A 25,106-nucleotide genomic window follows, 5' to 3' on the forward strand; every position below is an offset into this window, starting at 1 on the left:
ATTGATTTTGTTCACGATTTAAATTTTTTTTAATCTCCAACGCATTTTGTTCTCATGCCATAGGTAACAACACTTGTGCACATGCCAAATGGAAAGGTTTACGATCCGCTAATCGGCCAATGGATGTCACCAAACTGGGAAAATGTTGCAGAACGCATTGCAACACCAACCAAGCTGCATTTGTATCGATTCAATGGAAATGATCCAATAAATGTTGAACATGACCGTAACTATCCGCAAAACTATCAAACCTGGTTGAAGCTAATGGGTTATCACATTAAGAATTTAATGCCACAATTAGTGAAGCCAATGTGGCAGCCACAAAATCTGTGGGGTTCAGTGCAGCCATCGATTTTAAAGCCGGAAACGCACTTCTTTGCCAAGGATAGAACGTCTATTGAGTCTGGTTTCTTAACACATTTGGCCCATCGTCGTCTAACGGACTTTGAAAAATTGTCAGCACCACCAAAGTCGTCATTGAAAACTGATTTGTTGAATATTGGAATGCAGAAAATTGGTGCCGCCTCTGATCCACCATTCGGTAAAGGAATCGTGGTGTCACGCACCAAATCTGGTCAAGCCATTGTTTCAAGTGTACCAGCCGCAAATGCAATCTATCGTGATGTATACACATCCGTATTCAATCGCTCTAGTCTATTGCCATTTACATTTATTGTGCACAATTCACAGCAAGATTCGTTCTATTTCGTGAAAGAAGAGTCATGGCGTGCAAGTGAGGATCGTCAACAGTTGAAACGATTACAGGGACAGGTGAATACAACATTCCATGAGATTGCCCGTGAGAATGGCAGCGGCAATAATTATTTGGATGTGAAAATCCATGGATCACACGCCGTGATCAATTTGCGTTATGGCACAACGGTGGAAAAAGAGAAACAAAGACTAATGCATCATGCAAAATTGCAAGCGGTACGCAAGGCTTGGCATCGTGAAAAGGAGACACTTCGAGCCGGTCTCACCACAACCATGGACTGGACTCAAGCCGAAATTGATGAGATTCTCAAACAAGGATATGTCAATCAATATGAAGGCGAATACATTCATGATGTTAACATTTATCCAGAATTGGCCGAAGATCCATACAACATTCGTTTTTCAAAGAAAAAGGCAAATCAAATCCGACGACGACGAAGGCGTTCAGTAAATGTCGGCAGTGCGTAGAATTCGTATTAGATGAAAACGACGACAATTGCACACATTGAAGAATTAAAACCGTCTAATTGCATTATCATTGCAAAACGTAAACAATTTTTAGTGTAATTTTGAAACAATGTGGTGATCAGTAAAAGAGATTTTTTTTGAACCTCACCAAGAGAAAAGAAGAAAAATCACATAGGAAAAAAAACAACAAATAAATGAAATTTATTTTAAAAGAAAAATTAATCACATAATTGATAATAATAAAAGAAGAGGGAAATTAACAAGGGAAACTTTTCCACTAGGAAAAATGAGATATTAATCAAGTGACACGACACAAAGAAGAAGAACATATTTTTAATGGAAGAAATAAACACACATAATTACTTAAGTGATTCGAGCTTTTTGAGACTGGCGATATACTAGATGTTATTGAAAGAAAACATACTCTCCGTTTATTTGAAATTGAAGAAGGAAAAACAGAAGAAGAAAACAAATTATAGTATGTGACGGCGATTGCCACGCCAACGAATGAATGAAGAAAAACTGAATCAATAAAATACGCAACAAACTCGGAACCAATTTCATCTAATTTATAAGTCATATGGATGTAAAAACAAAACAAAATGGAAAAGAAGAAATCTACACAGATAGGGTGAAACAATTGTGAATGGAATTACTCGTTATATTCATAAGTCAACTGCCAATTGGCGAGCATTAACAATGGAAAAACGAAGAAATCGACGGAAGAAAATAAAAATACTATGACAGTAACCGAAGAAAATATTCAAGATGATGTTAAAAAATATTGATTGTCGTTTTATGTCCCCCATATGAGAGAAACACAATGCATACACATACACACACAAGAAAGAAGAAAAACTAACAGACATGAAAATAAAATCTGTGTATTAAATGTTGCCAAATGAATATGAATATGAATACAAAAAAAAACAAAAACAAAAACAAAAAAATAATAAATTTATTCTATTGTATAGATTATTACGAACAAAGGAAAACGCAAGAATTTTATTCATGGAAATGGGAAACAATTTCAATATGATTTACTGGCATAACAATGCGATGGAATGTAGCATTTTAAAAATCCAATTTTCACAGCTAAACGCATGACAAAATTATTTTATCAAAATTATTGAGAAAAAAAAACACACACACAGTCTCTTTATTGATCAATTTCAACTAATGAATTTGAAAATCATTGAAACAAAAATCGTTGTACATATTTACTATTTTAATTTTAAAATAAAATTCAAATATTTATAAAAAAAAATTAGAATTATAAAAGAAAAAAACGATTAAAAAAATAATCAACACTATGAATTTAGATGTAAATGTGGTGGCAAAAAAAAATTGAAGCACGCAACTCGTTTAACCCTTTTCGGGGGAGATATGAAGAAAAAAAATGAAAAAAATGTTTCACGTATGAATATAACGGAACGCGTAGTAATCGATAACAAATAAAAACACACACACACACAAACACCCAACCATCATACAAACTATGAATTAAAAAGAAAAAAAATAAATAAAATAATCGATTTATTGTACCATAAACTAAAGGGCATCCAATACAATAATAATCATGCCATTTGTAAATAGAAAATAACAACTTTTAAATGTTAATCGTTAAGAACTACAAATCAAATCCAATTTTTTCAGTTCAATTCCTAATCAAATTTAATTTTTTTTGTTTTTTCGTCTTTGTTTTTTTTCCTCTCGGCTTTTTGAAACGACGAAGTATAAAGTGCTTCTTCAACTTTACATTTAATAATTCTGCGCATTAGCCACACGCAAAATATTTTGTGTGTTTTTTTTTTAATTAAGCTACTCAAATGACAACTGAAAATCAGAATAATGAAGCATCTAACAAAGAATTGTCATCATTTGTCCTCGTTTTTATATGTATCAAAAAAAAAAATAAATTATTAAAATTGATAGAAACAAAAATGGAAATATATTAATAAACATATGGAAAAATATTACGAAAATAATAAACACAAGTCGTTTTATTGAGGGATTTTCAAAGGAATTTAAAGCTTGATATTCATTAGTTGAGTACTTCCTCTGGTGATCAAAAGCAACGATTCCACAGTTTCGGCACCATTCATCATCATTCGATATTGGATTGAAAAAATAAGTTTGTTCTTACATTTACAGAAGTTTCGTCATTTAATTTGACCACAGTTGTGTGACCGTTGCAGTAAGTACTTTACAATTGACCAATGACAGCAGCTTAGAGCTTCACCTTCAATCAGCAGCTTAGAGCCTTTTTTAATCATTTCTAATGAGAATAAATCGGTTTGCTAAAATTAACAATATATTTTATTACACAAAAAGGCTATAAACAAGTCAAAAATGCTTAAAGTAAACACATATTTAAGCGTTGGCTTCGGCTTTTATTTCTTTTTGCTGTTGACTTTGACTCTCTGAAATTGGTTTGATGATTGTTTGATCGGGTAAGTTGACCACCCATCCTGGTTCTAATCCGAAAAAAATTTGTCGTGGATCTTTCGCTTCGCAGAACATTTCGTACTGTGGGTCATCTTCGATTTTCGGCAGTTCATAGCCGTACTTTTGGGCCAACACCTGAAATATTTGTTAAAATACACAAACGGTTTAGCGTTACATTATAGTTAGGATTAAATTTTAAATGTCAAAATTGAAAAAAGTTGAATTGATAGGCTAACAATTTCCAAATTGGAAATTCCAACCTCAAAATCAACAATTTTCAACCCAACTAATGTAAAATCTAATTGTAGACGACGCAAAATTGATCAAAACTTACCAAACGTTCGCGACTGATGGCTTCTGGATCGGCCAAGTAGCCGCGTGTCTGTGGATCGGTATAGTATTCAATGGCATCTTGTGGTGGAATCATTCGTTCTGGAATTGGTACGCCCTTTTCGAAGAATAACTTTGGATTTTTCATTGCCATGAGTGCGTACATATCGAAGTAAGCGGTTCGAATGACGCCACCCAATTTTTCAATGTGTGAAATAACCAGTTCACTTGCATGCTGCACCTCGAGATGCACTTTTGCTGTGAATTTCTCAATACCATCGTCCTTCAATGCAAATCCATACTGTCGACTGTCCGGTTGTAGTTTAAACAAGCCGGTGTTACACATTTGGACCAGGTCAATTGGTTTCGATGCGTCTAAACGATTCGTGTCGATCATCATTTGCAATTGATCCATTGTAATCGGGATGTATTCACGTCGTAAGCTGTGAATAAATACAAACATTAGCTTTTGGACGAATGAAAAAAATGTACACGCTTCAAACGTACTGGTGGCCCTTGTAGTATGGTTCCAATGGAAATCGTCGATAGAATGGGAAGTTCCCGGTTTCATATCCAAGACGCATGTAATTTTGTCGTTGACCAGAACCTTTGTTACCAGCACCGTGCTTGTCTCCGCCGTGTTGACCTCGTCCTCTCCTGTTGTCTTTATGCGCTCCTGGATTATCGCGCAGATTTCCCAACGATACTCGTGGCAAACCACGTAGAATATTCAACGCTTTTTCAGTATGTTTTATATACGACATTCTCGCACAATTTTACATCAACTTTACACTAAAATCTACGATGTTTTCTTTTTGACTTTGATTCAAATGAAACATAACCTGAAAATTGATTGTGATGAGCTAAAGTGTCAATGTAAGCGATGCTTACGCAGTCTGATGGGAAACAAGTGAAACAACACATTTGTTTTATGTCAACGGATTCTTCATTCAATGAAAATCGAAAGCAAACACGATACAATGGATTTTTTTTATTTATAATGCGAATCAATTCGATCAATTTAGGAAAATGGATGCTTTCTTCAAGCTTTAACTTAATTTTTAAACACTAAAATACGCTTAAAATCTACATTTATACCAATAAATGCAATATTAGTTTCATAGTGCTCTAATCAGTCCACAGAACTGTTGTCAAATAAAAAAAGGAAAAAAATAAAATAAAATCGTTCGATACCAACGATTGCTTAGATGTGATCGATTCTAATTTCCATTAAATCTAATTACGTCTCATTTTTGTGCCTAGTTTTGGTTCAGCCAAACTTTTTGGGGCGGCTTTTCGTTGTGATTTCCGTCCATTTCCATGGATTTCGTTGGTATGTGTGTTTTCGTCGTCGATTTTCTCCATTTTTTGCACTTTTGAACTGGATTTCTTTGCTTTCGACTGACCGCTTCCAACCAATCGTTCTTGGATCTCTCGAAGCGGTGAAGCCGGCGTCATTGGTGGCACTGATACACGTCGACGTGATGTTACGTGATGGTTTGGATTTATTTCGGGGCTTGTTGTCAAACTTCGCGAACCGTTGAGCTGAGAATGTATGCTTTCCTCTGTTAGATCGGGTAGTCGTGTTGGTGAATAATCATAGTTTTGTCGTTGTTTTCGGTGCAAATTTACACGAGCATTTGGCTGTTCTGTGGATAGTACCTTTGTTGTTGTGCTTGTGTCCGTTTTGATGCTGGTGTTTGACGTTCCGTTTGCAGCCGGTACCAAACCAACTTTTTGCATCAATTCCGTATACTTTCTAGTATTTGTCGTCACCAAATCCATAATCAATGCACGCCATGTACTCAATTGACTGTCTTTTTGCGCAATGTTCTGCTTTAGCGCTGCATTTTGGTCGTATACCTGTTGCAGCTTACGATCCTGTTCCAACAGCTGCATTTGCGTTATATTCAATTCAGTCTTCATATCGTTCAATGCCACTGCTAATTCGACATTATTCCGGCGATATCGTTCCAAATCCTCAATCAAACTGTTGTCATCCATTTTAAACGAAGAAATTTATGAAATAAATTGGAAAATTATTCGATATTCTTTAGTTGTTGTCAAAATGATGAGGAAACGAGGAAAACAATGTGTTGTTGACGATTACGTTTGACTGTTTGCCATAGAACACACACTGTGAAGCTGTCATTTTTTAAATTCCAATCGCTTGACAAAGTTAACGTATGGTGGCGCTTCCGACAGAAAGTGTTTATTTTCGAATGAAATTTAAATAATATGAAAAAAGAAAACGAACAAAATGCAATTAGTTCAATTTACGGTTTCGAATAAGAATTTTTATTCAGTTTTTCGAATTAAACGAAAAAAAAAATACGGTGCAAAAGTGGTTAGGTGCGTTATTACAGTCAATTGAATGGGATACCAAGACCATGTCTAATGTGTTCAACTAAGACAATATGCAATGGAAATGTATGGCTTACGTGTTATAGTCAAAAAGCTGAAGAAATGTCTTTTTCTTGACGTGTTGCCCTAAATCACTTACCGGAAAGGATTTTTTGGTAAAATATGCAATGAAGTTCGTTGTTAGATTCACAGCCGATATTTCGATAAAGGCAATAGCATGAAATCACCAGTACTGGACGAACTATTGAATCAAAAACTGAGGAGGCCAATTTAGAAAAATTCACTGAAACAAAAATCAAACAAACTGTATGTGTCGATAAAATGCGATTCGCAACTAAACTTGCAGAATCCAGCTAGACTTTTTATCCGGCTATGCTAGTACTATCATTCCATCTCAACCAATGCCCAGCTCCATTTCTGATTTACTATGATATCAGAAGTTTTTTCAGCTATTATTGCAAAAATTTCATTAAATTCGGCTCACGTAACACATGATGCGCTGGAATCGCAACATTCTGGATAGCCTTGTGACTATTTGAAACTGAAACCTTTGATTAATATTAGTTCAAGACTACTATTTACAACAACTTACAATGGATCGATTGCAACAATGCTATTTCCTTTGAACAGACCTACCCATAGCAATCCGTATCGATTAATTCATCGTGAATTTTCTCCTTAAAATAAAAAAACTTGATTATTCTTGTATGTTTCAATGAGTTGAACAAAAATAGTCAGTGTTCTATTAACAAACAACGTATTTATTTATGATTTAATGGTAATGGTAGGGTGAAATGGAATGTATCTATTGCTAAATGACTAATTTACTCGAATTTCCGGCATCAAATTATCTTTTGTTTCTAAAGTTCTTGCTGTTATTGAATTGATCAATTTAATGTTATCAGTTTAATCGTTTGGAATTTAGCGTGCACGCCGCATTTTCAGAATAAGCGATGGCTCTCTGAGATCTGTAGGTGCAGCACGACGTACCCGACGTCCGTTTGGGCCAATCAAGTCATTTTCGTCGGTATCGTGTTCAAAATCAGCGAATTTGTTATGCAATGGATGCTTACCGGAAACAGCAGCAATATCTTTCGGTTTCTTTTCCTTGGATCTGGGTTTGATAGGAGTCTCTTGACTCTTTGGTTTGAACAGATTGTTCGGACTCTTGACCATTTGAGTGCCGCTGGACACCATATTCTTGCTATTGAATGTACTTTTCATCGGGGTTTTCGCTGGTGATTTTTCGATAATTTGCGTCAAAGTCGTCGACAAGCTCTTATCGGCTGATGGTGAAACCGCACTCCGAAAGCTCAATGACAGATGCGGTGATTTCTCATTAAATGCATTCACCTGTGATGGCTTCGATTTCTTTGGTGAACTTGGCTGCGAATTCTTGCTCATTGACGACGATTTCTTCGGAACTCTCAAGAAATTCTCATCGGATTTTCGTTTGATTGGCTGGGCAACATTTGGACTTGCACTGATTAGAATACTCGGTGTTACTGGACCAATCGATGATGATGACGATGCCTTTTCTTTCTCAACATTTTCGACAATCACTCCCGGTTTGATTGTTCCCTTTTTCGATTCATCACTTGATTGTTGCTCTTGTCTGCCTGAAATTTTCGATATTTTCATCGAGGAAAATGATTCCGTGATGGAATCGTCCGAAAAAGTCGTATCTGTATCGCTTCTGATGATTTCCGTGTCTGGATACAAGTGGTTCGGATGAGATAATTCGTCCAACAGCTGCAATGATTCGTTGATCTGGCTGATTAGATCTGGATCTTCAGTTTGCACTTGATTTTCAGGTTTTTCAGTTTCCAGCTGACTTTCATTTTCATGTCGACTCTTATCGATCGGCAGCGATTTGGTTGGTCGTCTTACAGTCACATTTGCCAAAGCATCCGATGAGCTTTCGATTTTGACCATTCGAATTTGGGGTGATTTGGAAAATCGAATTAAATCTTTTCCTTCTCCGCCTTGGTCTGGTGCTAACGGTCGACCGTTTGCGTCGGATGACTGATGATCGGGTCGATGACCAACAAAATCGGCTAAATCATCAGCTGCTGGTCGGTCTGAAGACGGCGAAATCTTGACCAATTTAGCATTTGCATTGCACTTATCTATGCTCTTTGGTTCCTGAACCGATGATGCCGGTGGCGGCGCTTTTGGAGTGAGTGGTACACCAATGGCTTGCAATATCTCCATGTATTTACCTGTGGTGCTCTTGAATAGGTCCATAATCATTGCACGCCACGTTACCATTTTGTGATTCTGATCAATCAATTGCATTTTCAGTAGCTCATTTTCACGTCGCCGTGCTTCCGATTCGAATTCCAACTTTGCTCGTATTTTGTGCGCATGTTGTAGATTGTCTTCCAATCGTAGCACATCTCCGGTTAATTCGTTTATCGTTATTTTTCTCTCATTGAGTGCAACCGCCATTTCAATGTTATTTTTCCGATATTTCTGAAGCAATTCATCGCGATTCATTTTGAAGGTTATGGGCTAACAGAATGTTCGGCAAATGTGTACAGTCACTATGAGTGGATGAAAAGAAACAAAAACACCGTACTGAGTACACTTGTTACATATGATTTTCTTATGCAAAATTCAATCGGATTTTTTTTTATTCAATGATTATGACAACGTGAAGAATGATTTGATTTGATTTGAACTCACCTGGATCATAAAATTCGTTTCATTTGTTGGGGACAGCACAAAATATTAACTTTTTTTTCACAATTTCTTGCGCGAGTCAAATGCACCGTTTAATCATTGTGTGCGGTGACTGTTGCTTGCTGGTGCTTGAGTTGTGTATGTCGATTGTCGGTGCTGTCATTGTTCAAATTCGAATTAGATCGCCAAAAATGCAACAGGTTGCGCTTCGATTGGAATGAGGCGGTTTCAATGCAAATAACCATATTTTTTCCATAAATTTATTCCGTTTGATTTTTATTTATCGATAATATTTATATCGGATTAAATTTGAAGAAAAACTTAACTGCAACAATTAAAAAAAAAATAGGAACTTTTTCATGGCACCTCTTGGCGCGTTTCAACAAAATAAGTTAACTTTTCGAATGAAATAACGATAAATTGAATGAATAAAATATTTAAAATTACAAATCACATGACATTCATTGGTATTTTTCTCTCTCTTAAAGACAATTTTTTTTTCACAATAAATGAGCATTATTTCTGTTGCTTTGAACGTATTGGCCGGCGACCAACGATGGTGAACGGGCTAACGTACATACTTTTCGGGTATCTTTCGTTGGAAATGGCTGTGGCCGGCACATTCTCCTTATTCACATCGGCATTGTTGTGTTGGATCGGTTCGCTTGTCTCTAGAAATTTGGCTGAATGAACGATATTTTCCACTTTTTCGATGGTTTGGTGGCAATTGAGCTTCTTATCCTTGATTACACTTTGCTGTGGGCGTTTGAATGGCCAACCTTCAATCATTTCCGAAACCGACAATCTTTTCGACTTGTTGACGTTTGACGGTGAAAATGCTTTGCCCTTGAACGGCGACAATTGAGGTGATTTTTGGCCGAGGAATGATGGTTCAGACGGTATTAGCTTCTTTGGTGTTGTGACGGATGGTTTTGCACTGGCGAACATGACATGATTTGGATTTCCATCAAACAGATGCGTATCTACCTGAGCCACATCGTTGCTTCGACTGATCAGAATAGTGGGCCGATGGAGAGCTACTTTCCGTTTGGTTGAATCAACTTTCCGTTTGGTTGAATCAACTTTCCGTTTGGTTGAATCAACTTTTCGTTGTTTGAGCGGTGTTCGTTGATTCGATTTGAGATCGGTGTTAGCCATCGGATTGGGTGAACGGTCAACTGATAATTTTGTGAAATTCCGTTCCCCGGGCTGTTCCGAAAACGTTGAACTTTCTGTTAAACCAGCTGAAAACGTTGAAATTTTTGCCGAGTCAATCGCACCGGCTGCACTAATGGATTTTCGTTGCTGAACAGGTGACATTTTGCATGATGTTTGACCTTTTGCCGGCATTGGTTCAATCGTATGCAATATCTGTGTGTAATGATGAACCAAAGAAAAACAACAGAATTGGAAAATACACACGACAAAAAAAAATCCACGAAAAAATAATTGATCAACAAACCATTTTGAACAGAACCATTAGAAACATCACCGCAAACGATATCAGAAATAGTTGTTCGGTGTCCATTGTTGTAGAGATTGCTGTGCTAAAATGTTCAACTTGAAAATGACTTTTCTCGGACGAAGTGCTGTCTTTGCAATGCGAAACACATTTAACTGTTAACCTATGACGTCATAGCTCATATCAATACCGATTCAAAAAAAAGAGAAGACAGCAGCACAGTGAACAAGCTGAAGTTGTCAACAGAATTATCAAATCGATGCGATTGAATATAAACACAGAGATTTGGTTTTGTTTTGTGTGTGTGTTTTTCTCTTCTTTTTTTATTGTGTCAAATAATTTTTTAATCCAATGTATGAAAAGGGAAATTTTGATTTATGCTGTCCATTTCAAGCATCGCGTGTCTTGATGAATGCCCAAACATCGAATACAACAATAACGTGTGCCGCAAACTGTGCATGTGTAATTCGATGGAAAGCCACAAACGGCGCAAAAATGACGTTCAGGCATTTTCGATTCGGGTGCTTGTGCGCTACTGTAACATGGTTCGTTGGTCTCATCCGAGGCACATCGATCGTCTTCCAGCAATTGGAGGAAATTTTTGCGGTATTTAGCTTTGATGAAGTCACCATTTTTACGTTTCATCTTTCGAGCTCGTCCATTTGTTTGTTCGGTGAGGTTTTCATCGAATTTCGGCACTTTCTTTGACATCACCAAATCAGCGTGCGGATCTTCATGGAAATTGTCTTGCTCCAATGCATTGAGCGCTTTGCGAGCACGACGAATTCGTGATACCTCATCCAATACACGCTTCTTATCCGCTTCTTTTACACGATTCGATTCTCTGGACGCCATTTCAATGCAGTTTTTTATGCTTATCTTATACTAAGTTAATTTCTAGACAAAAAAAATAAGAACAATTGATGATAATGATGATGATGATGAATGTGTGAATGAACAGAACTAATCGCCTCTTTCGTGCAATGGAAAACTGATGCGATCCATCAAATCGTCAAACTTGTTTTGCAGCGTTTCTACGATGTCCACCGATATGAACAGGTGAGTATCGTCCAAATTGAGCAGAATGAACTTTTTTCCAAATGCTTGCTTCTCATCCAAATGCAGCAAAAATTGTTTCATCGCCGGATCGCTACGAATGTGGGGAGAAGAAAAAATGTAGCAACAACGTCATTTATGAGAATTTAAACAGCACACTTTTTTCGTGTATTTTTCTCACCATGTAACTAAAACTCCCTTGACTAAGTTAACCATGCTTTCCAAAACCAGAAACTAACACCACTTCGATTGTGTTTTTTAACGAAAAATTTGATTTTTCTTTTTTATTTCGTACAGAAACAAGACCTTTTGTTTGTTCCAGTGCTTCTCTTTGATAACCTGTCAATTTTTCGCCGCTTATATTGAACATCGTGCGCTGCATGTGGTGTACAGACGATGAACTAATGTCGTTAAGGCCATACAACGGTTATGGTAAAGATAAATGTTTACATTTTATTTTCGATGTAAAATTTTAATTTTAAATCACAAAAAATAATTTTTAAACGAAAGGATTTTTCAGAATATTTCTTAAAAAATTGATTTTCAATACATATATCCCACCTAAATCAAAGTTTTATCCAAAAAAACATGAACCGTTTCGACCGAACATGTGAACGCACCATGACTGTCATCGTGCTAAACCGGTTAACCGGACCGAATACAGCGCTTCACATAGAAAATCGCACGACGTTGTGTCATTCTTTCTGTATATGATTGTTGCAAAGTGCACATCGTAAACATGGCTGAGGTACTGAAAAAATTCAATAATTTTAATCGCAAATTATCATCATCATCCATCGACCGATTGAAAAAATTCCAATTGATTCAAATTCTTTGGATTCTATTGAAATTTCCGATAAATATCTGAACGATGAACATTTTATTGAAAAATGGAAAATTCGTTGCCGAAAGTTATAGTGTTTCAGTAGTGGTTTGGTGTTATTTACGTGACTGCCAAATACATTTATAGGTTATGATTTTGTGGAAAATGTGATCAAAGAATTTGGTGATAATTTGCGATTGAAATCAATATTTCTCATCGATTTTCTAAGTAAAACGTAAAGAAACGCATTTCATGGATTGATTTTTGTCGCTGTTTAGGTAGAAGACATTCAAAAGAAGAAGCGTGCTTTCCGTAAGTTCACCTTCCGTGGTGTTGACTTGGATCAATTGCTTGATATGCCAAAGTATGTGTGTTTCGATACGAATTTCATTTGAAAATTCTTTGGCATGAATGTTTTATTAACCTTTTTTTCCGTTGGATTTTGGTTTCCAGTGATCAATTGGTCGAATTGATGCACAGCCGTGCTCGCAGACGTTTCTCACGTGGATTGAAACGCAAACCATTGGCTTTGATCAAGAAATTGCGTAAAGCCAAGAAGGAAGCTCCACCATTGGAAAAACCAGCTGTTGTCAAGACTCACCTTCGTAACATGATCGTTGTTCCAGAAATGGTTGGATCAATCATCGGTATCTACAACGGAAAGACTTTCAACCAGGTTAGTATTTGGTGAACGGTGTTTTTGTATCGGGTGGTATTTTGACAGTGAGAATCGATTAAATGATGATACTAGATGACGAGACTGATTGGGCGTCTTGTATGGGTTTCGGAACCATTTCTTGTTGTATCTTTCAACGATTTTTGTTTCTGATTTTCCCATTGACACCTAACTCGATGATTTGGCAGTCTGACTTTTATTCTTACTTCTTTTATTCGATGAAACATGTCACCGTGTGCGTGTGTGTTGATAAACGATACTAAAACACTTTGTTCGTTTCTTCTTTCAACAGGTTGAAATCAAACCAGAAATGATTGGCCACTACCTCGGTGAATTCTCATTGACGTACAAACCAGTCAAACACGGTAGACCCGGTATTGGTGCTACTCACAGTTCACGTTTTATTCCATTGAAATAGGCTCACAAACCACTCGTGTACCTATCCGTATTTGTACGTTTTATTGTACCAACATCAAAAAAATGGATTTTTTTTGAATAAAAAAGCAAACAAAAACGAAAAATAAAAAAAACGAGATATTATTATTTAACAATCGACTTGTGTTTCATGGAAAACAACAGTTTATTTGACTTTGGCATAGCCGGTTGTCACACTTTAATTCCTTCACTGAAAATCAAATTGAAATCATGATTCAAAGGGATTTTTATAGGTTAACGATGCATCGAAAACTTGGAAAGGAATTTTTTGTGTCATTTCAGCAAATTCGGAATTGTTACTCTCGATTTGATGCACAGCAGAATCAGATGAAGATGTGTGCTTTCCAAAAGTTCACCTTCCGTGGTGTTGACTTGGATCAATTGCTTGATATGCAAAAGTATGTGTGTTTCGATACGAATTTCGTTTGAAATATTTTTGGCTAAATATTTTATTAACATTTTTTCGTTGGATTTTGATTTACAGTGACCGATTTGTCGAACTGATGCATAGCTGTGCTCGCAGTCGTTTCTCACCAGCCGTTGTCAAGACACATCTTCCATGTCCCAAAAATGGTTGGATCAATTTGAGCCGCTCAATCATCACTGTCTAAGACGGAAAGACTTTCAATCAGGTTAGTATTCGGTTAACAATGTTGTTGAATCGAAGGTGTGTTGACAGTGGAATTGATTAAATGATGATACTAGATGACGAGACTGATTGGGTGTCTTGTATGGGTTTCGGAACCATTTCTTGTTGTATTTTTCAACGATTTATGTTTCTGATTTTCCCATTGACACCTAACTCGATGATTTGGCAGACTGACTTTTATTCCCACGTCTTTTATTTGACGAAATACATCATCATGTTGATAAATGATACTAATATACACTTTGATTTTTCTCCTTTCTTCTTTCAATAGGTTCAAACCAGAAATGATTGGCCGGTGATTACCTCGGTGAATTCTCATTGTTATACAAACCAATTAACCACGATAGACTCGGTAACGGTGCTATTGAAATGTCCATATTTGTACCAACATCGGAAAATTGAGTTTTTGAAAATAAAAAAGCAAACAAACACAAATAAATGAAAAAAAGAGATTTTATTATCAGGCAACTGGAAAAAATGGCTTGTTTTTAAGGAAACCAAACGGTCTATTTGACTTTAGCGTAGCTGATAGGAAAGAGACTAGTTTTTATGGAATTCACCAAGGCATTTTTGTAATAAACTTTTACTTTTCGGAAAAGTAGAAAGAAAATCCAACGAAAAGAGTAGATAAATTGAATAGCTATATGCAACCACAATCTTTCATGTATCAATTTTGAAATAAGTTAGAAATGTGAACGATGCAATGTATTGAAATGTACTAATTCAATTATAATTGGCAGTATTCCTCCGTGGATGCCATATTTTAGCAGTTTTTCTCTAGTCTCTTGTTGCGGTTGATCAAAGTCTTTGAATTCTACTATATAAACTGATTGAATTGTGCATTCTGGATAACTGTTCGAACAACGAGCACCGAAAAAGACACGCATTTCATCCAAATTAAATGTGTGTCGTACCAGAATTAACAAAATCGTCTCGAAGAGAATTTTCCAAATAGTCAGCTAAGCTGTTTTTTTTCTATCGTTGATATTTTGAAAGTTCAAATCAATTTAATTCAAACTGACATATTCGGTGGGTGAATGCATCGAACGTATTTATTGACTAAGATGGATAAAGTTTAATTTGCCGCTGCGCCTATCAAGTGGATAGGACAGAAATGAAACGTAAAGAAAGCATGAATCATAATTTGCAAGATAAGCCACGAGGATAAAAGTGTATAAACGCCAAAACTATTTAACAGAGAATTTATTTCCCATAGAAAAAAAATTCAAAATCAAATCATCCATTTACCGGTGAAGTTTTGAGTAGCTTATCGAAATGAACAAACCACGAAATATCGAAGATTTTTCATTGAACGTTTCAATGCAAATACAACCGCCCAATTTACGTTGGCATGCGTATTACACCTGCAAAATTTCGTCAAACAACATCATTTGTTGCAAATATCAATTCATCACCGTTCGTCCAAATGAAGAGAAGCTATGTCCACGGTGTGGACGAGCTAATTTTCCAAATGATCAGGTGAATGAATAAAATAATTTCTCTCCTGGCTTAGCATGGATAAAATGTGTGACCAATTCTCTACTCAATGTTCTCCCACTTCTATACTATTTTCAGCTGTGTTTTCGTTATGAAGGACCATTTCCAAATCTTTCAAATCAAATCGTAAATGCCTAATGATGCAATCCAGCGTAGCAAATCGATATAATAAACAAAATTGTTGATATTATAAAATTTATGGCAAGACGTCAGTAGAATATAGTGTGTTTTTATTTATTAAAGTCTTCGCAACAAGTTATTTTCAAATTTTGTACTTATGAAAACAATCCCATGTTTGATCCGTCTAGAACTATTTCAAAATAATTGTAAGAATCAGTGTCTGGAATGTGGATAAAATTGTCTCGTTTTAATGCATTGATTGCTTTACGAGTACTCGATTCGATTCTCTGGATGCGATTTCAATGCAATATGTATGCTTATCTTACAATGCTTATCTTTATACTACAAAAATAGAACGATTGATGATAATGAATGCGTGAATGGGCAGAGTTAATCGCCTCTTTCGTGCAATGGAAAACTGATGCGATCCATCAAATCGTCAAACTTGTTCTGCAGCGTTTCTACGATGTCCGTCTCTATAAACAGGTGAGTATCGTCCAAATTGAGCAGAATGAATTTTTTCCCAAATGCTTGCTTCTCATCCAAATGCAGCAAAAATTGTTTCATCGCCGGATCGCTACAAGTGTGAGAAGAAGAAAAACAAAAACATCATTTAGGCTATTTGAATAGCATATTTTTATCGTGTGTCTTTTTACCATGTAACTAAAACTCCGCGCACTGCCTTAACATTCATGTTTTCCAATACCCAGAAACTAAAACCAATTCGATCGTGACTGTTTTGTTTCAGTGCTTCTCTTTGATAACCTGTCAATTTTTCGACACTCACAATAAACATAGGGCGCTCCACGAAGTATACACGGTACACTTTACAGACGATAAGATGAACTTCTTAAAAATGTGTTAAAAACGGTTCATTTTTTTAGTTTTAGGAATTGAACGCTTTAAAATGTTTTCTCTTTTTCACATTTGTAGCTCCAGTCAAAAATTTCAACCTAAGATTCAACGGCGATCATTTCCTAAATTATGAAATTACGATTACAATTTTAAGAAGAAAAAAACAGATTTTTTCTTCCAAATTTGTTAAGAAAAAACAAAAAAACAAAATTGCTCATGATTCCTGTCGAAATTGGCGCTATTTGGTATTTAATGTTTGCATTTCAACTCAACTTGAAATTTGAGTGTATGTGTTTGAGTATAAAAATAGCGAAATGTCATCGAGCTGTCAGTGTAGTCTTGAAATTCAGTCTAGTCGTTTGTTGTCATAAGGCAGCTACGAAAATAAATTGTTGAGTCGCAGAATTGTTGTCAATTTAAATAGTTGAATTTGAAGGCAATATCTAATATTCTTTCCAGCAAAAATGTCGTTTACAAAATACCCCAAAAATTATCATCAAAATGGATTAGGTACGAAATTCCATTTCGATATTAGAAAGGAAAACATATTGACTTCAATTAAATTACGATGACTCATTATCACATTCTAATTTTAGGTTGGCAGAATCCAGCAGCATTTAGCTATCCAACTCAACCGCGTCCACAGCCTCAAGCCCATACCTATCAGAAAACGGTGACACCAGGATTTCCATCAGTGCCAAGTCCATTTGGAATGCCACCGCTACCAAATGTTGCTCGTGACAATAGTCGGGTTGATGGAGTGAGTTTGTCGTATGGATTCGCTCCAAACGTAATTCCATGCCATATACCAAATGCACAGCGGCAAGACAGCCCTACAAAAGGACCAACCATTGGATGGGCCATCGGAGACAAACCAGATGGTGCATGCATTTCATCGCAACCCGCTGAGGACAGTCCAGTTGAAAACAAACAAATCGAAGTTCTTTGTCGTGCCATCCATGTTCCAGATGAAGATATGCCAATATATTCGTTTGGATATTCATCGGTAAGATACTTGTGAAATGCGTTTGTGTGGAATTGTTCACATTCTAAGCGAATGAATAACCGAATTTCGTGCTAAAACATAATAATCATAAACTTCGTGACAAGTGTATATGTAAATATATGTGTGGGCGCTTTCATACGATCAAATATATATATATACAATCATGTGTATAGTATATACCTGCGTATTGTGTATATAAATGCAAGTGTATGATCTGACAATAGGCATTATCAGCCGGTATTTCCAGCGTTATTAAACTCATTTAGAGAAAAATTCACTATGAGTCAATAGTTTGTTGTTTTCATATGTCCATTCATTTGATTTTGGTCATTGGTGGCAATGCACCAATTTGCAATCCTATTTGACGCATCAACCAAACGAAGAATTTCAAAAGTTTCGATTAATGCCAGACAATTGTTATTGTTGTTGCTATTTCTGTAGCACCGAACACATTTTTGGAGATCAAATTAACGTCAATCGCAGTCGAAACACAACATTCTTGTATTGCGGTTGTGCTATTACAACCGAAATATATAGCGAGCTAAACTCAAGATTGAATATAAAGTCAAAACAGATAAAGAATCTTGTTTTTAGCATTGAGCTCCATATTTAGTGAGTGAAAAAACCGAATTGAGCAAAAACCCAACCAATAAATTTGGTCAATTAATTCCTAATTAGAATTTTATGACTCGAAACATGTTTTTGAATGAGGCAACGAATAAAACACATATTTTACTCATAATTTATTATAGTTGGGAGAAAAAGGAAGTGACGGTCCTCGGAGCACACAGGATTTTATTACTTTGCGTAACTATTGCTTGGAGAATGGGTTATTTTTCGAAGATCCGGAATTTCCAGCAGCCGAATCATCGCTGCAGTTTTCGCGACGAATGGATCGTCGTGTTGAATGGTTGCGGCCACACGAGATTGCCGATGACCCGAAGTTTTTCGTCGAAGGTTTCTCACGATTTGATGTGCAACAAGGAGAATTGGGTGATTGTTGGCTATTAGCGGCTACCGCTTCATTAACACAGGACTCAAGAATGTTCTTCCGTGTCGTTCCCGATGATCAAAGTTTTGAGGAAAATTACGTTGGGATTTTTCACTTCAAGTAAATATTTTGAATACACACTTTTATTGGCACAAGACTGATGTAAAAGTTTAATTTCAGATTTTGGCAGTATGGTCGTTGGATTGATGTTGTTATTGATGATCGACTTCCTACTTATCGCGGAAAACTCCTCTACATGCATTCAACCGAAGAGAATGAGTTTTGGAGCGCTTTGCTTGAGAAAGCCTATGCGAAATTACATGGGTCATACGAAGCATTGAAAGGTGGTACTACATGCGAGGCTATGGAGGATTTCACCGGCGGTAAAATTTTTGAATAAAATATTTATGTTGAAATATTTCAAAACATACGAACGATACAATTCTTATGTTGGAATTAAATTACAGGTGTAACCGAGATGTACGACTTGGCTGAAGCACCACCGAATCTATTCAATCTGTTACTTAAGGGCTATGAACGTAACTCGATGATGGCTTGTAGCATTGAACCAGATCCAAACGTGTTTGAGGCGGAAACTCGTGAGGGTTTGATCAAGGGACATGCGTATACAATTACAAAAATCGATCTTATGGATATTTCAACACCGAACAAACGGGGAAAGATACCAATGGTAAGCTAGACTTACTGAATCTTACTTGAATTAAATGAATTTTATAATATTTTTCTGTCTAAAACCACCGAATTTTCATCTAAATTAGTTACGCATCCGAAATCCATGGGGCAACGAAGCCGAATGGAATGGTCCATGGAGTGATAAGTCGTCAGAATGGCGTTTCATACCGGATGATGAAAAGGAAAGAATTGGCTTGAATTTTGATCATGATGGTGAATTTTGGATGAGCTTCCAAGATTGGATGAAATATTTCGATCGCGTTGAAATTTGTAACTTGTGTCCAACAGCATTGACCGAAGATCAAATCAGTGGACGGAAAAAACGATGGGAGATGTCTGTGTTTGAGGGTGAATGGGTTCAGGGTGCATCAGCTGGTGGTTGTCGTAATTATTTGGAAACATTCTGGCAGAATCCACAGTATATTGTCACATTGGAACAACCGGACGAAAACGATGATGACGGCCTATGCACACTTCTTGTTGCTTTGATGCAAAAGAATCGACGCTCGAGACGAAACATGGGCATGGATTGTTTGACTATCGGATTTGCCATTTATAAAATTACCGAACGTGACATGATGAATAAACCACTTAGAATGAACTTCTTCAAATACAATGCATCCGTCGCTCGATCAGCAGCATTTATCAACTTACGTGAAGTATGTGAAGAAAATATTTTCAAATTATCATATTTTTTTTTCTAATGTTTTGATTTCGTTTGTAGGTGAGTTGCCGGTTTAAGCTACCTCCAGGCCATTATCTTATTGTTCCATCCACCTATGAACCGAACGAAGATGGAGAGTTCTTGATTCGCGTGTTTTCGGAACAGAAAAATACGATGGAGTGTGCCAATTATCCTTATTAAGAAAAGAAATCGATATCACCACGAATATATGTGTGATTATTTTCTACATTTTTCTATGATAAAATCTCCCGCACAAATTTTGCACTATCTTGCCATGGCTTCGTACATTATTTACACGCTACTATTTTGTTAACCTACTATTCCATGACATATTGGCTTCTATTTTGTATATGAATCTGATTCAATACTCCATACTTTTTTTCGTCTTGAAATCTTTATTTTTTCGAGTTTTTTGAAGACACCAGATAAATTAATTGCAATATAAAAACAAATCTATTTTCAATATTCTTTTTTAAATAAAACAAATTTATCGACACAAAAATGTAACGAATTTTTTGATTGACATTTTTTTAGCGATTTCATTATCAAGTTCTTCCTAACTATTTGACCGTACAAGAGATTGCTGAGACCGTACAGGTATTTGTAGGTGTGTCAACTTTTAAATCTAAATGTCACAGTATTAGCTTCAAAAGCGACATTCACTGAGACGAAATGTGTGTGTTTTTTAAAAATAATAAGGAGAAAATAAATTTTATTCAATCCAAGTTTAATACGAGATCAATCTCATCATATCTGTTTTTATGACAAATTAACATCAACGGACATATGCATTGATTAAGGTGGGTCATTTTCAGTTTACGGCTGCGTCACATACTTAATAAATTGATTGGAGAGAAATGTCAAAAATGCATGTGCCAGATAGAAGACGTCAAACGGAGAAAAGTGTATGCAAGCGAAATCATTCAATTGCACATTTATTGTCCATCGGAGAAATCCAGAACCAAATCAATCATTGGTGATATTTTCAAAAACGCAATTTAGTTTTGTCACAATTTTCGAAACATCGACGATATTTCAATGAATCGAACAGATCCGGAAAATTTGCGTTGGCACGCATATTACATTTGCAGGACCCAATTTAAAGAACTATTTTGTTGCAAATATCAATACGTCAACCAAGCTCCAAATACACCGAAGAATTGTCCAAAATGTAAAACAGTAAATTTTCCAGAGAATCAGGTGAATAAATAGAACTAATGAACATATTTTTAAGCTAAAATGGATAAAATGCGTAATTAGGTAATTGAATTGTTCTATAACTTTTATTTACATTTTTTCAGCTATGTTTCCATAAAGATGGACCAGTTCTAAATCTAATCAATAATGTCACACTTCCTTTATCATAAATCGAACATTCAATATCATAATCAACATTGTTTTATCACAAAATAACATTGAATAAATAAGACAACGGATCTTTTGGAAAAATACCAGATAAACATAATGTGTTTTTACTCATTATAATCTCTTAACAGTCTTCAAAAATAGATTTTTTTACTTTCAAGTATTCATGGTTTATTTGTCTCAATAAACTTCAATTCGGATACTTTTCTTGAGTTTTTTTTAAGCAGATTAAAGTATATAAGCCACTTACAATACGGATCATGATAATTAATCGGTGTCAATAATCGCGATAAGCGAATTTCTACACAGAACATTTATTTGAAAAAGTGGTGTTGAAAATAAATTAAAGCATGCATTCTTCTGTTCTGTCCGCTTTCCCCGGCACCAGTGATATATTTACATTTTGATGTTATATTTGTTGTCTTAGTCAAAAACTTTCACTTGTTTTTCTTTATTTCAATCTTATTATATCGGTTTTTATGACATATGAGTAGTTTAGATCGAAAATGTAATACAGAAAAGTTACGCGGAAAAATGTTAAATGAAAAGAGATTGCTAACTATAGTTTACTATATAGCTATCCCTTTTCCGCTCATTCATCAACTACATTTTTCCGCGCAACTTTTCCGTATTACATTTTCGCTCCAAACTACCCATATCAAGTTGATATGTATATTTGAAATCTTTTATGGAATTTAATTAAAATCAAGAACAAAAACAATTTAAACATCAAATTAAATACAATAATGAAATTTTCGAAGCTGGTTGAGTCTTGCATTTGATTGAATGCACCAAGAAATGTGTATTTAAATTCAAAAGAAAATTTATTTCGAAAAATTCGAGAGTATTACCAAATAAATAGAGTTGTCAATAGAATATCTTTATGCAACGAGAATTCTTTCCGTGTATTAATGTTGAACTACGTTATTACAAATGTGAATGACGCAATATATTGAAATATATCAATTCAATTGCTGGTTGTCAGTATTCCTCCGCCGACGCGATTAAATAGCAATTTTGCTCTAGTTGCTGTGGATCAAAGTCTTTGCTCTGAGCTATATAAGCTGCTTGAATCGCACGTTTTGGATAATTGTTGAGACAACGAGCAGCGACAAAGACTTGTTCCTCGATTCATATACTCGTGTTGTTTTCTCCTGCAGTAATTGAACGCTCGGTGTAAAAATGGTTATAGTTTCGAAAAAAGGTGAATTGACAACAACGGTCACCGAATCTGGCCGTGTGCTGAACAGCCTGGCCAGAAGCCGTTTGTTGAGAGCTGGAGTTCGCGTACCGTATTATATCAAGGGTGATGTAAGTAAACATTTTGTCTTCAAGCATTGAATTTTAGCATGTTGCAAAAAGAAAATCAGACTTTGATCATTCAAAAAATCGTTTTTTTTTTATTCAACAATAAGCAAAAATCCACCAAAATTCCATTAAAAATGTATGAAATATACTGATGCACATTTTTAATACAATTTATACGAATCTTTGTCATTTTTGTTGATTTCCAATTTTACTCCCAATTTTTTGTCATTAGCCATCGTATTCCTACACCCGTACCCAAACAGTCAAAGCAGGAGTTCGAACCGAAGTATTGACCGAGGAAAAATGGAAAGTGACTTATTGAAATGGGCGCTACATTTGTAGGTAAATAGAACTTTTTTTTTTGCCAATTCAAAAAAAAGTTCGGTGTGGAATCGAATTTTTCTTTGTACATTGAAATTCTAATTTTTCTATATTTTCTCTCTCTCCCAGTTGCACAGACTTGTCATGCCAAGTAGTTTGCCGCTGATCATAAAAATGTTTTCAACACACAATTTACTAAAATCATGTCTCAACGCATAGGATTAAATATGTTCAAAATTGATTCGTTAATTTCTAATAAATAATATTCACGAATTAAAACTGAGTGCTTTATTTGTGTTGCATAATTATTTCGTTATTTTAGGTGCAATGTGCATTTCCTGTATTCGGTTTTGGAATATGCATTTGAATAACTTGTCGACGCAGACCCACTTACCATCATTATTATTCTATGGCCAATGTTAATTAATGAGCTCCATTTTAATTACATGTGTAAACGTACACAGCGTAAATGTCAATCATAATAATTGCGACTATCTGAATTTGTCATCAGCTTCAATATGCTCACAGTGTAACCAAATATGGATTCTTGTATCAATAATTCAAATAATGAAATAATATTTAATACAAATTATTCAATTGCTTTGTGATGATCTCGTTTAGGAATTAATTGAATCGAAGTAGCAATTAGATAATAATAGAATCGTAACAAGTTCATTTCATTGGAATCAATTGCATTTAATTGTTTTAACATCAAATGATAGTATATACTTTTTGATGATTTAATACCGTAGAAGAGACAAAAAAAGAAGTTTCAGGAAATCGATACTGCAAAAAATTGTGCAATCAACTTGTGAATTGTTTTTTCTTTAGCAGTAATTTTTATCCTTCCTTTTCTGATTCTTATTATTTTTGTAAATTCAATTAGAAAGCAATGTCACGTTGTTCTTGAACAATGCTTAATTTGTCTGAAAAAAAACTCAAACAAGCTCAATGGAATTTTTTCAAAAAGAAAAGTTAATACGAAAAACAAACCTCATTTGATTCCTCTTGATAAATTGATTTCACTTCAGTCTTTATTAAACGATGCCCTAATCTTAAGTTTATACAATATCATTTAAAAGCGGCAAGTTGTTAAATATTCAATAAATCATTAGCTAAACGTGTGTGTTCCAATTGCTGCCGTCTTCAGGTAACAGGTTGTTTGTCACAAGTAAAATAACGTCGATGATCCACCAGATGCCCAAACCGCCGAGTGTGAGTAGTTTTCCGACGGCTGTGCCCGTTTGTCCCAGACAAAATCGATCCATGCCCAGAAATCCCAGTAGAATGCTGTACAGCAGTGTGGTTACAAAGTAGTGTTCGGTGTACTTAATACAAGGTACACCGTCACGGAAGAACGTTTTTGGGCCATAGCATTCGATGTCGGGCAGTACAGTGCATGGGACTTTGGTTTTCTCAACATCATGATAATTAGCGCCGCCAAATTTCAAGCAACCATGACCTAATTCATCGCGTGCCGTTTTGTTGCCCTTGTGATCGACTGGTTCTTTGCACTCCAGAAACTCTGAAATATGAAGTAATGGTTGGAAATTGTAATGATTTTGAAAATAATTCTGTTAGAACACCAGAGTGCGTAGCAAAAATCGCCATTGTTCTGGTACTCTACTGTTCTGCTGTTCGATCAACAACACAAACATTATTCGATATCAATGTTCAACAGATTTATTTCTTCGAATAAGGTCATATGCAAGCATTACGAAAACGAAATCTCATATTCAAGAATTTGCCGGAATACAGCGCAGAGGGGGCAGTTGAACCTTGAACATTTGCTGATAACTTTGATTTTTACAACACGAGTCTGTATATTGTCTTACCTATTGGAACAAATGAACATTTCACAAGTGGCGAAAGTGGATTCCAATCCGAATCCCGTGGCGGTGTGTTTAATTCTCTGTCTTTTTGTTGTTGTGATGCGAACGAATCGCCAACGATTGATATAATTAACACAAACACTAACTCATAATACATTTCTTTTTGGCTCTAAAACAATTCATTGATTGCAACCAGAGATCAACTTGCTATTCTTTTGTTTATTTTCTCCATGACACTGACATTTCACGGTGATGTGGTGCGTATCGAAACTAAAACCAATTGAGCAACTCACCCATTCACTCAGACCAATTCATACCATAGA

At 35.6% G+C, this 25,106-nt stretch overlaps 8 protein-coding genes and 2 long non-coding RNA genes across 18 annotated transcripts in view; 5 read left to right on the forward strand and 5 right to left on the reverse strand.

Moving 5' to 3' along the window:
• Positions 1-1,942, forward strand: part of LOC129566358 (teneurin-a) — a 382,371-nt gene extending 380,429 nt beyond the window's left edge. For all 8 annotated transcript variants that reach the window (XM_055442213.1, XM_055442214.1, XM_055442217.1 and 5 more), the window contains one exon: positions 64-1,942. In XM_055442213.1, the coding sequence (XP_055298188.1) occupies positions 64-1,182 (1,119 nt within the window). In that variant the 3' untranslated portion in view covers positions 1,183-1,942. The remainder of the gene's footprint in view (positions 1-63) is intronic.
• A 1,536-nt stretch (positions 1,943-3,478) lies between these two features.
• LOC129566362 (39S ribosomal protein L15, mitochondrial) lies at positions 3,479-4,810 on the reverse strand. Its single transcript, XM_055442224.1, has 3 exons — positions 4,468-4,810; positions 3,965-4,403; positions 3,479-3,765 (listed from the first exon to the last, which is right to left on the reverse strand). Exons 1-3 carry the CDS (start codon positions 4,722-4,724, stop codon positions 3,556-3,558), a joined length of 906 nt encoding a protein of 301 aa, XP_055298199.1. The 5' UTR covers positions 4,725-4,810; the 3' UTR covers positions 3,479-3,555.
• A 2,254-nt stretch (positions 4,811-7,064) lies between these two features.
• On the reverse strand, positions 7,065-9,146 carry LOC129566360 (uncharacterized). The gene is made up of 2 exons (XM_055442221.1): positions 9,013-9,146; positions 7,065-8,904 (listed from the first exon to the last, which is right to left on the reverse strand). The coding sequence occupies exon 2, from the start codon at positions 8,821-8,823 to the stop codon at positions 7,246-7,248; it is 1,578 nt and encodes a 525-aa protein (XP_055298196.1). The 5' UTR covers positions 8,824-8,904; positions 9,013-9,146; the 3' UTR covers positions 7,065-7,245.
• Positions 9,147-9,255: 109 nt separating this feature from the next.
• Positions 9,256-11,326, reverse strand: LOC129566361 (uncharacterized). 2 transcript variants are annotated; one of them, XR_008687724.1, is made up of 2 exons: positions 10,472-11,326; positions 9,256-10,380 (listed from the first exon to the last, which is right to left on the reverse strand). XR_008687724.1 is itself a non-coding variant. In XM_055442222.1 (2 exons), exons 1-2 carry the CDS (start codon positions 10,535-10,537, stop codon positions 9,526-9,528), a joined length of 921 nt encoding a protein of 306 aa, XP_055298197.1. In that variant the 5' UTR covers positions 10,538-10,706; the 3' UTR covers positions 9,256-9,525. The 2 variants fall into 2 exon arrangements, 1 of the variants encoding a protein (XP_055298197.1); XM_055442222.1 differs by having other exon boundaries at positions 10,472-10,706.
• A 108-nt stretch (positions 11,327-11,434) lies between these two features.
• On the reverse strand, positions 11,435-11,888 carry LOC129566364 (general transcription factor IIH subunit 5). The gene is made up of 2 exons (XM_055442226.1): positions 11,709-11,888; positions 11,435-11,621 (listed from the first exon to the last, which is right to left on the reverse strand). The coding sequence occupies exons 1-2, from the start codon at positions 11,741-11,743 to the stop codon at positions 11,435-11,437; spliced, it is 222 nt and encodes a 73-aa protein (XP_055298201.1). The 5' UTR covers positions 11,744-11,888.
• A 247-nt stretch (positions 11,889-12,135) lies between these two features.
• LOC129566363 (uncharacterized) lies at positions 12,136-13,556 on the forward strand. The gene is made up of 4 exons (XM_055442225.1): positions 12,136-12,275; positions 12,629-12,714; positions 12,804-13,026; positions 13,319-13,556. The coding sequence occupies exons 1-4, from the start codon at positions 12,267-12,269 to the stop codon at positions 13,442-13,444; spliced, it is 444 nt and encodes a 147-aa protein (XP_055298200.1). The 5' UTR covers positions 12,136-12,266; the 3' UTR covers positions 13,445-13,556.
• Positions 13,557-16,741: 3,185 nt separating this feature from the next.
• LOC129566365 (calpain-B-like) lies at positions 16,742-20,459 on the forward strand. Its single transcript, XM_055442228.1, has 7 exons — positions 16,742-17,092; positions 17,179-17,588; positions 18,341-18,699; positions 18,760-18,962; positions 19,047-19,270; positions 19,359-19,931; positions 19,997-20,459. The coding sequence occupies exons 1-7, from the start codon at positions 17,047-17,049 to the stop codon at positions 20,135-20,137; spliced, it is 1,956 nt and encodes a 651-aa protein (XP_055298203.1). The 5' UTR covers positions 16,742-17,046; the 3' UTR covers positions 20,138-20,459.
• A 211-nt stretch (positions 20,460-20,670) lies between these two features.
• LOC129565991 (uncharacterized) lies at positions 20,671-21,417 on the forward strand. The gene is made up of 2 exons (XR_008687685.1): positions 20,671-21,157; positions 21,259-21,417. It is a non-coding gene; the product is annotated as an uncharacterized LOC129565991 (long non-coding RNA).
• A 979-nt stretch (positions 21,418-22,396) lies between these two features.
• Positions 22,397-23,230, forward strand: LOC129565596 (uncharacterized). The gene is made up of 3 exons (XR_008687649.1): positions 22,397-22,633; positions 22,863-22,972; positions 23,081-23,230. It is a non-coding gene; the product is annotated as an uncharacterized LOC129565596 (long non-coding RNA).
• A 723-nt stretch (positions 23,231-23,953) lies between these two features.
• Positions 23,954-25,020, reverse strand: LOC129565594 (TM2 domain-containing protein CG11103). The gene is made up of 2 exons (XM_055440612.1): positions 24,787-25,020; positions 23,954-24,476 (listed from the first exon to the last, which is right to left on the reverse strand). Exons 1-2 carry the CDS (start codon positions 24,938-24,940, stop codon positions 24,067-24,069), a joined length of 564 nt encoding a protein of 187 aa, XP_055296587.1. The 5' UTR covers positions 24,941-25,020; the 3' UTR covers positions 23,954-24,066.
• Between the last annotated feature and the right edge of the window lie 86 nt (positions 25,021-25,106).

The sequence above is a fragment of the Sitodiplosis mosellana genome, unplaced genomic scaffold (assembly GCF_009176505.1).
Source record: "Sitodiplosis mosellana isolate CC-2019 unplaced genomic scaffold, AAFC_SMos_1.0 Smas_scaffold_3, whole genome shotgun sequence".
NCBI classification, from domain to species: domain Eukaryota; kingdom Metazoa; phylum Arthropoda; class Insecta; order Diptera; family Cecidomyiidae; genus Sitodiplosis; species Sitodiplosis mosellana.

What these genes read in the sequence shown, in the direction of transcription:
- LOC129566361 (XM_055442222.1), bottom strand. Translation starts at nt 10,537, where the DNA reads ATGGACACCGAACAACTATTTCTGATATCGTTTGCGGTGATGTTTCTA. An exon ending in TAATGGTTCTGTTCAAAATG is followed by an intron (nt 10,381 to 10,471) that starts GTTTGTTGATCA and finishes CATTACACACAG; the next exon opens with ATATTGCATACGATTGAACC.
- LOC129566364 (XM_055442226.1), bottom strand. Translation starts at nt 11,743, where the DNA reads ATGGTTAACTTAGTCAAGGGAGTTTTAGTTACATG. An exon ending in AAGGGAGTTTTAGTTACATG is followed by an intron (nt 11,622 to 11,708) that starts GTGAGAAAAATA and finishes CCACATTCGTAG; the next exon opens with CGATCCGGCGATGAAACAAT.
- LOC129566362 (XM_055442224.1), bottom strand. Translation starts at nt 4,724, where the DNA reads ATGTCGTATATAAAACATACTGAAAAAGCGTTGAATATTCTACGTGGT. An exon ending in CCATACTACAAGGGCCACCA is followed by an intron (nt 4,404 to 4,467) that starts GTACGTTTGAAG and finishes ATTTATTCACAG; the next exon opens with CTTACGACGTGAATACATCC. An exon ending in CCATCAGTCGCGAACGTTTG is followed by an intron (nt 3,766 to 3,964) that starts GTAAGTTTTGAT and finishes CAAATATTTCAG; the next exon opens with GTGTTGGCCCAAAAGTACGG.
- LOC129566363 (XM_055442225.1), top strand. An exon ending in CAATTGCTTGATATGCCAAA is followed by an intron (nt 12,715 to 12,803) that starts GTATGTGTGTTT and finishes TTTGGTTTCCAG; the next exon opens with TGATCAATTGGTCGAATTGA. An exon ending in ACGGAAAGACTTTCAACCAG is followed by an intron (nt 13,027 to 13,318) that starts GTTAGTATTTGG and finishes TTCTTTCAACAG; the next exon opens with GTTGAAATCAAACCAGAAAT.
- LOC129565594 (XM_055440612.1), bottom strand. Translation starts at nt 24,940, where the DNA reads ATGTATTATGAGTTAGTGTTTGTGTTAATTATATCAATCGTTGGCGAT. An exon ending in ATGTTCATTTGTTCCAATAG is followed by an intron (nt 24,477 to 24,786) that starts GTAAGACAATAT and finishes TTCATATTTCAG; the next exon opens with AGTTTCTGGAGTGCAAAGAA.
- LOC129566365 (XM_055442228.1), top strand. Translation starts at nt 17,047, where the DNA reads ATGTCGTTTACAAAATACCCCAAAAATTATCATCAAAATGGATTAG. An exon ending in ATTCGTTTGGATATTCATCG is followed by an intron (nt 17,589 to 18,340) that starts GTAAGATACTTG and finishes AATTTATTATAG; the next exon opens with TTGGGAGAAAAAGGAAGTGA. An exon ending in CATTTATCAACTTACGTGAA is followed by an intron (nt 19,932 to 19,996) that starts GTATGTGAAGAA and finishes TTTCGTTTGTAG; the next exon opens with GTGAGTTGCCGGTTTAAGCT.
- LOC129566360 (XM_055442221.1), bottom strand. Translation starts at nt 8,823, where the DNA reads ATGAATCGCGATGAATTGCTTCAGAAATATCGGAAAAATAACATTGAA.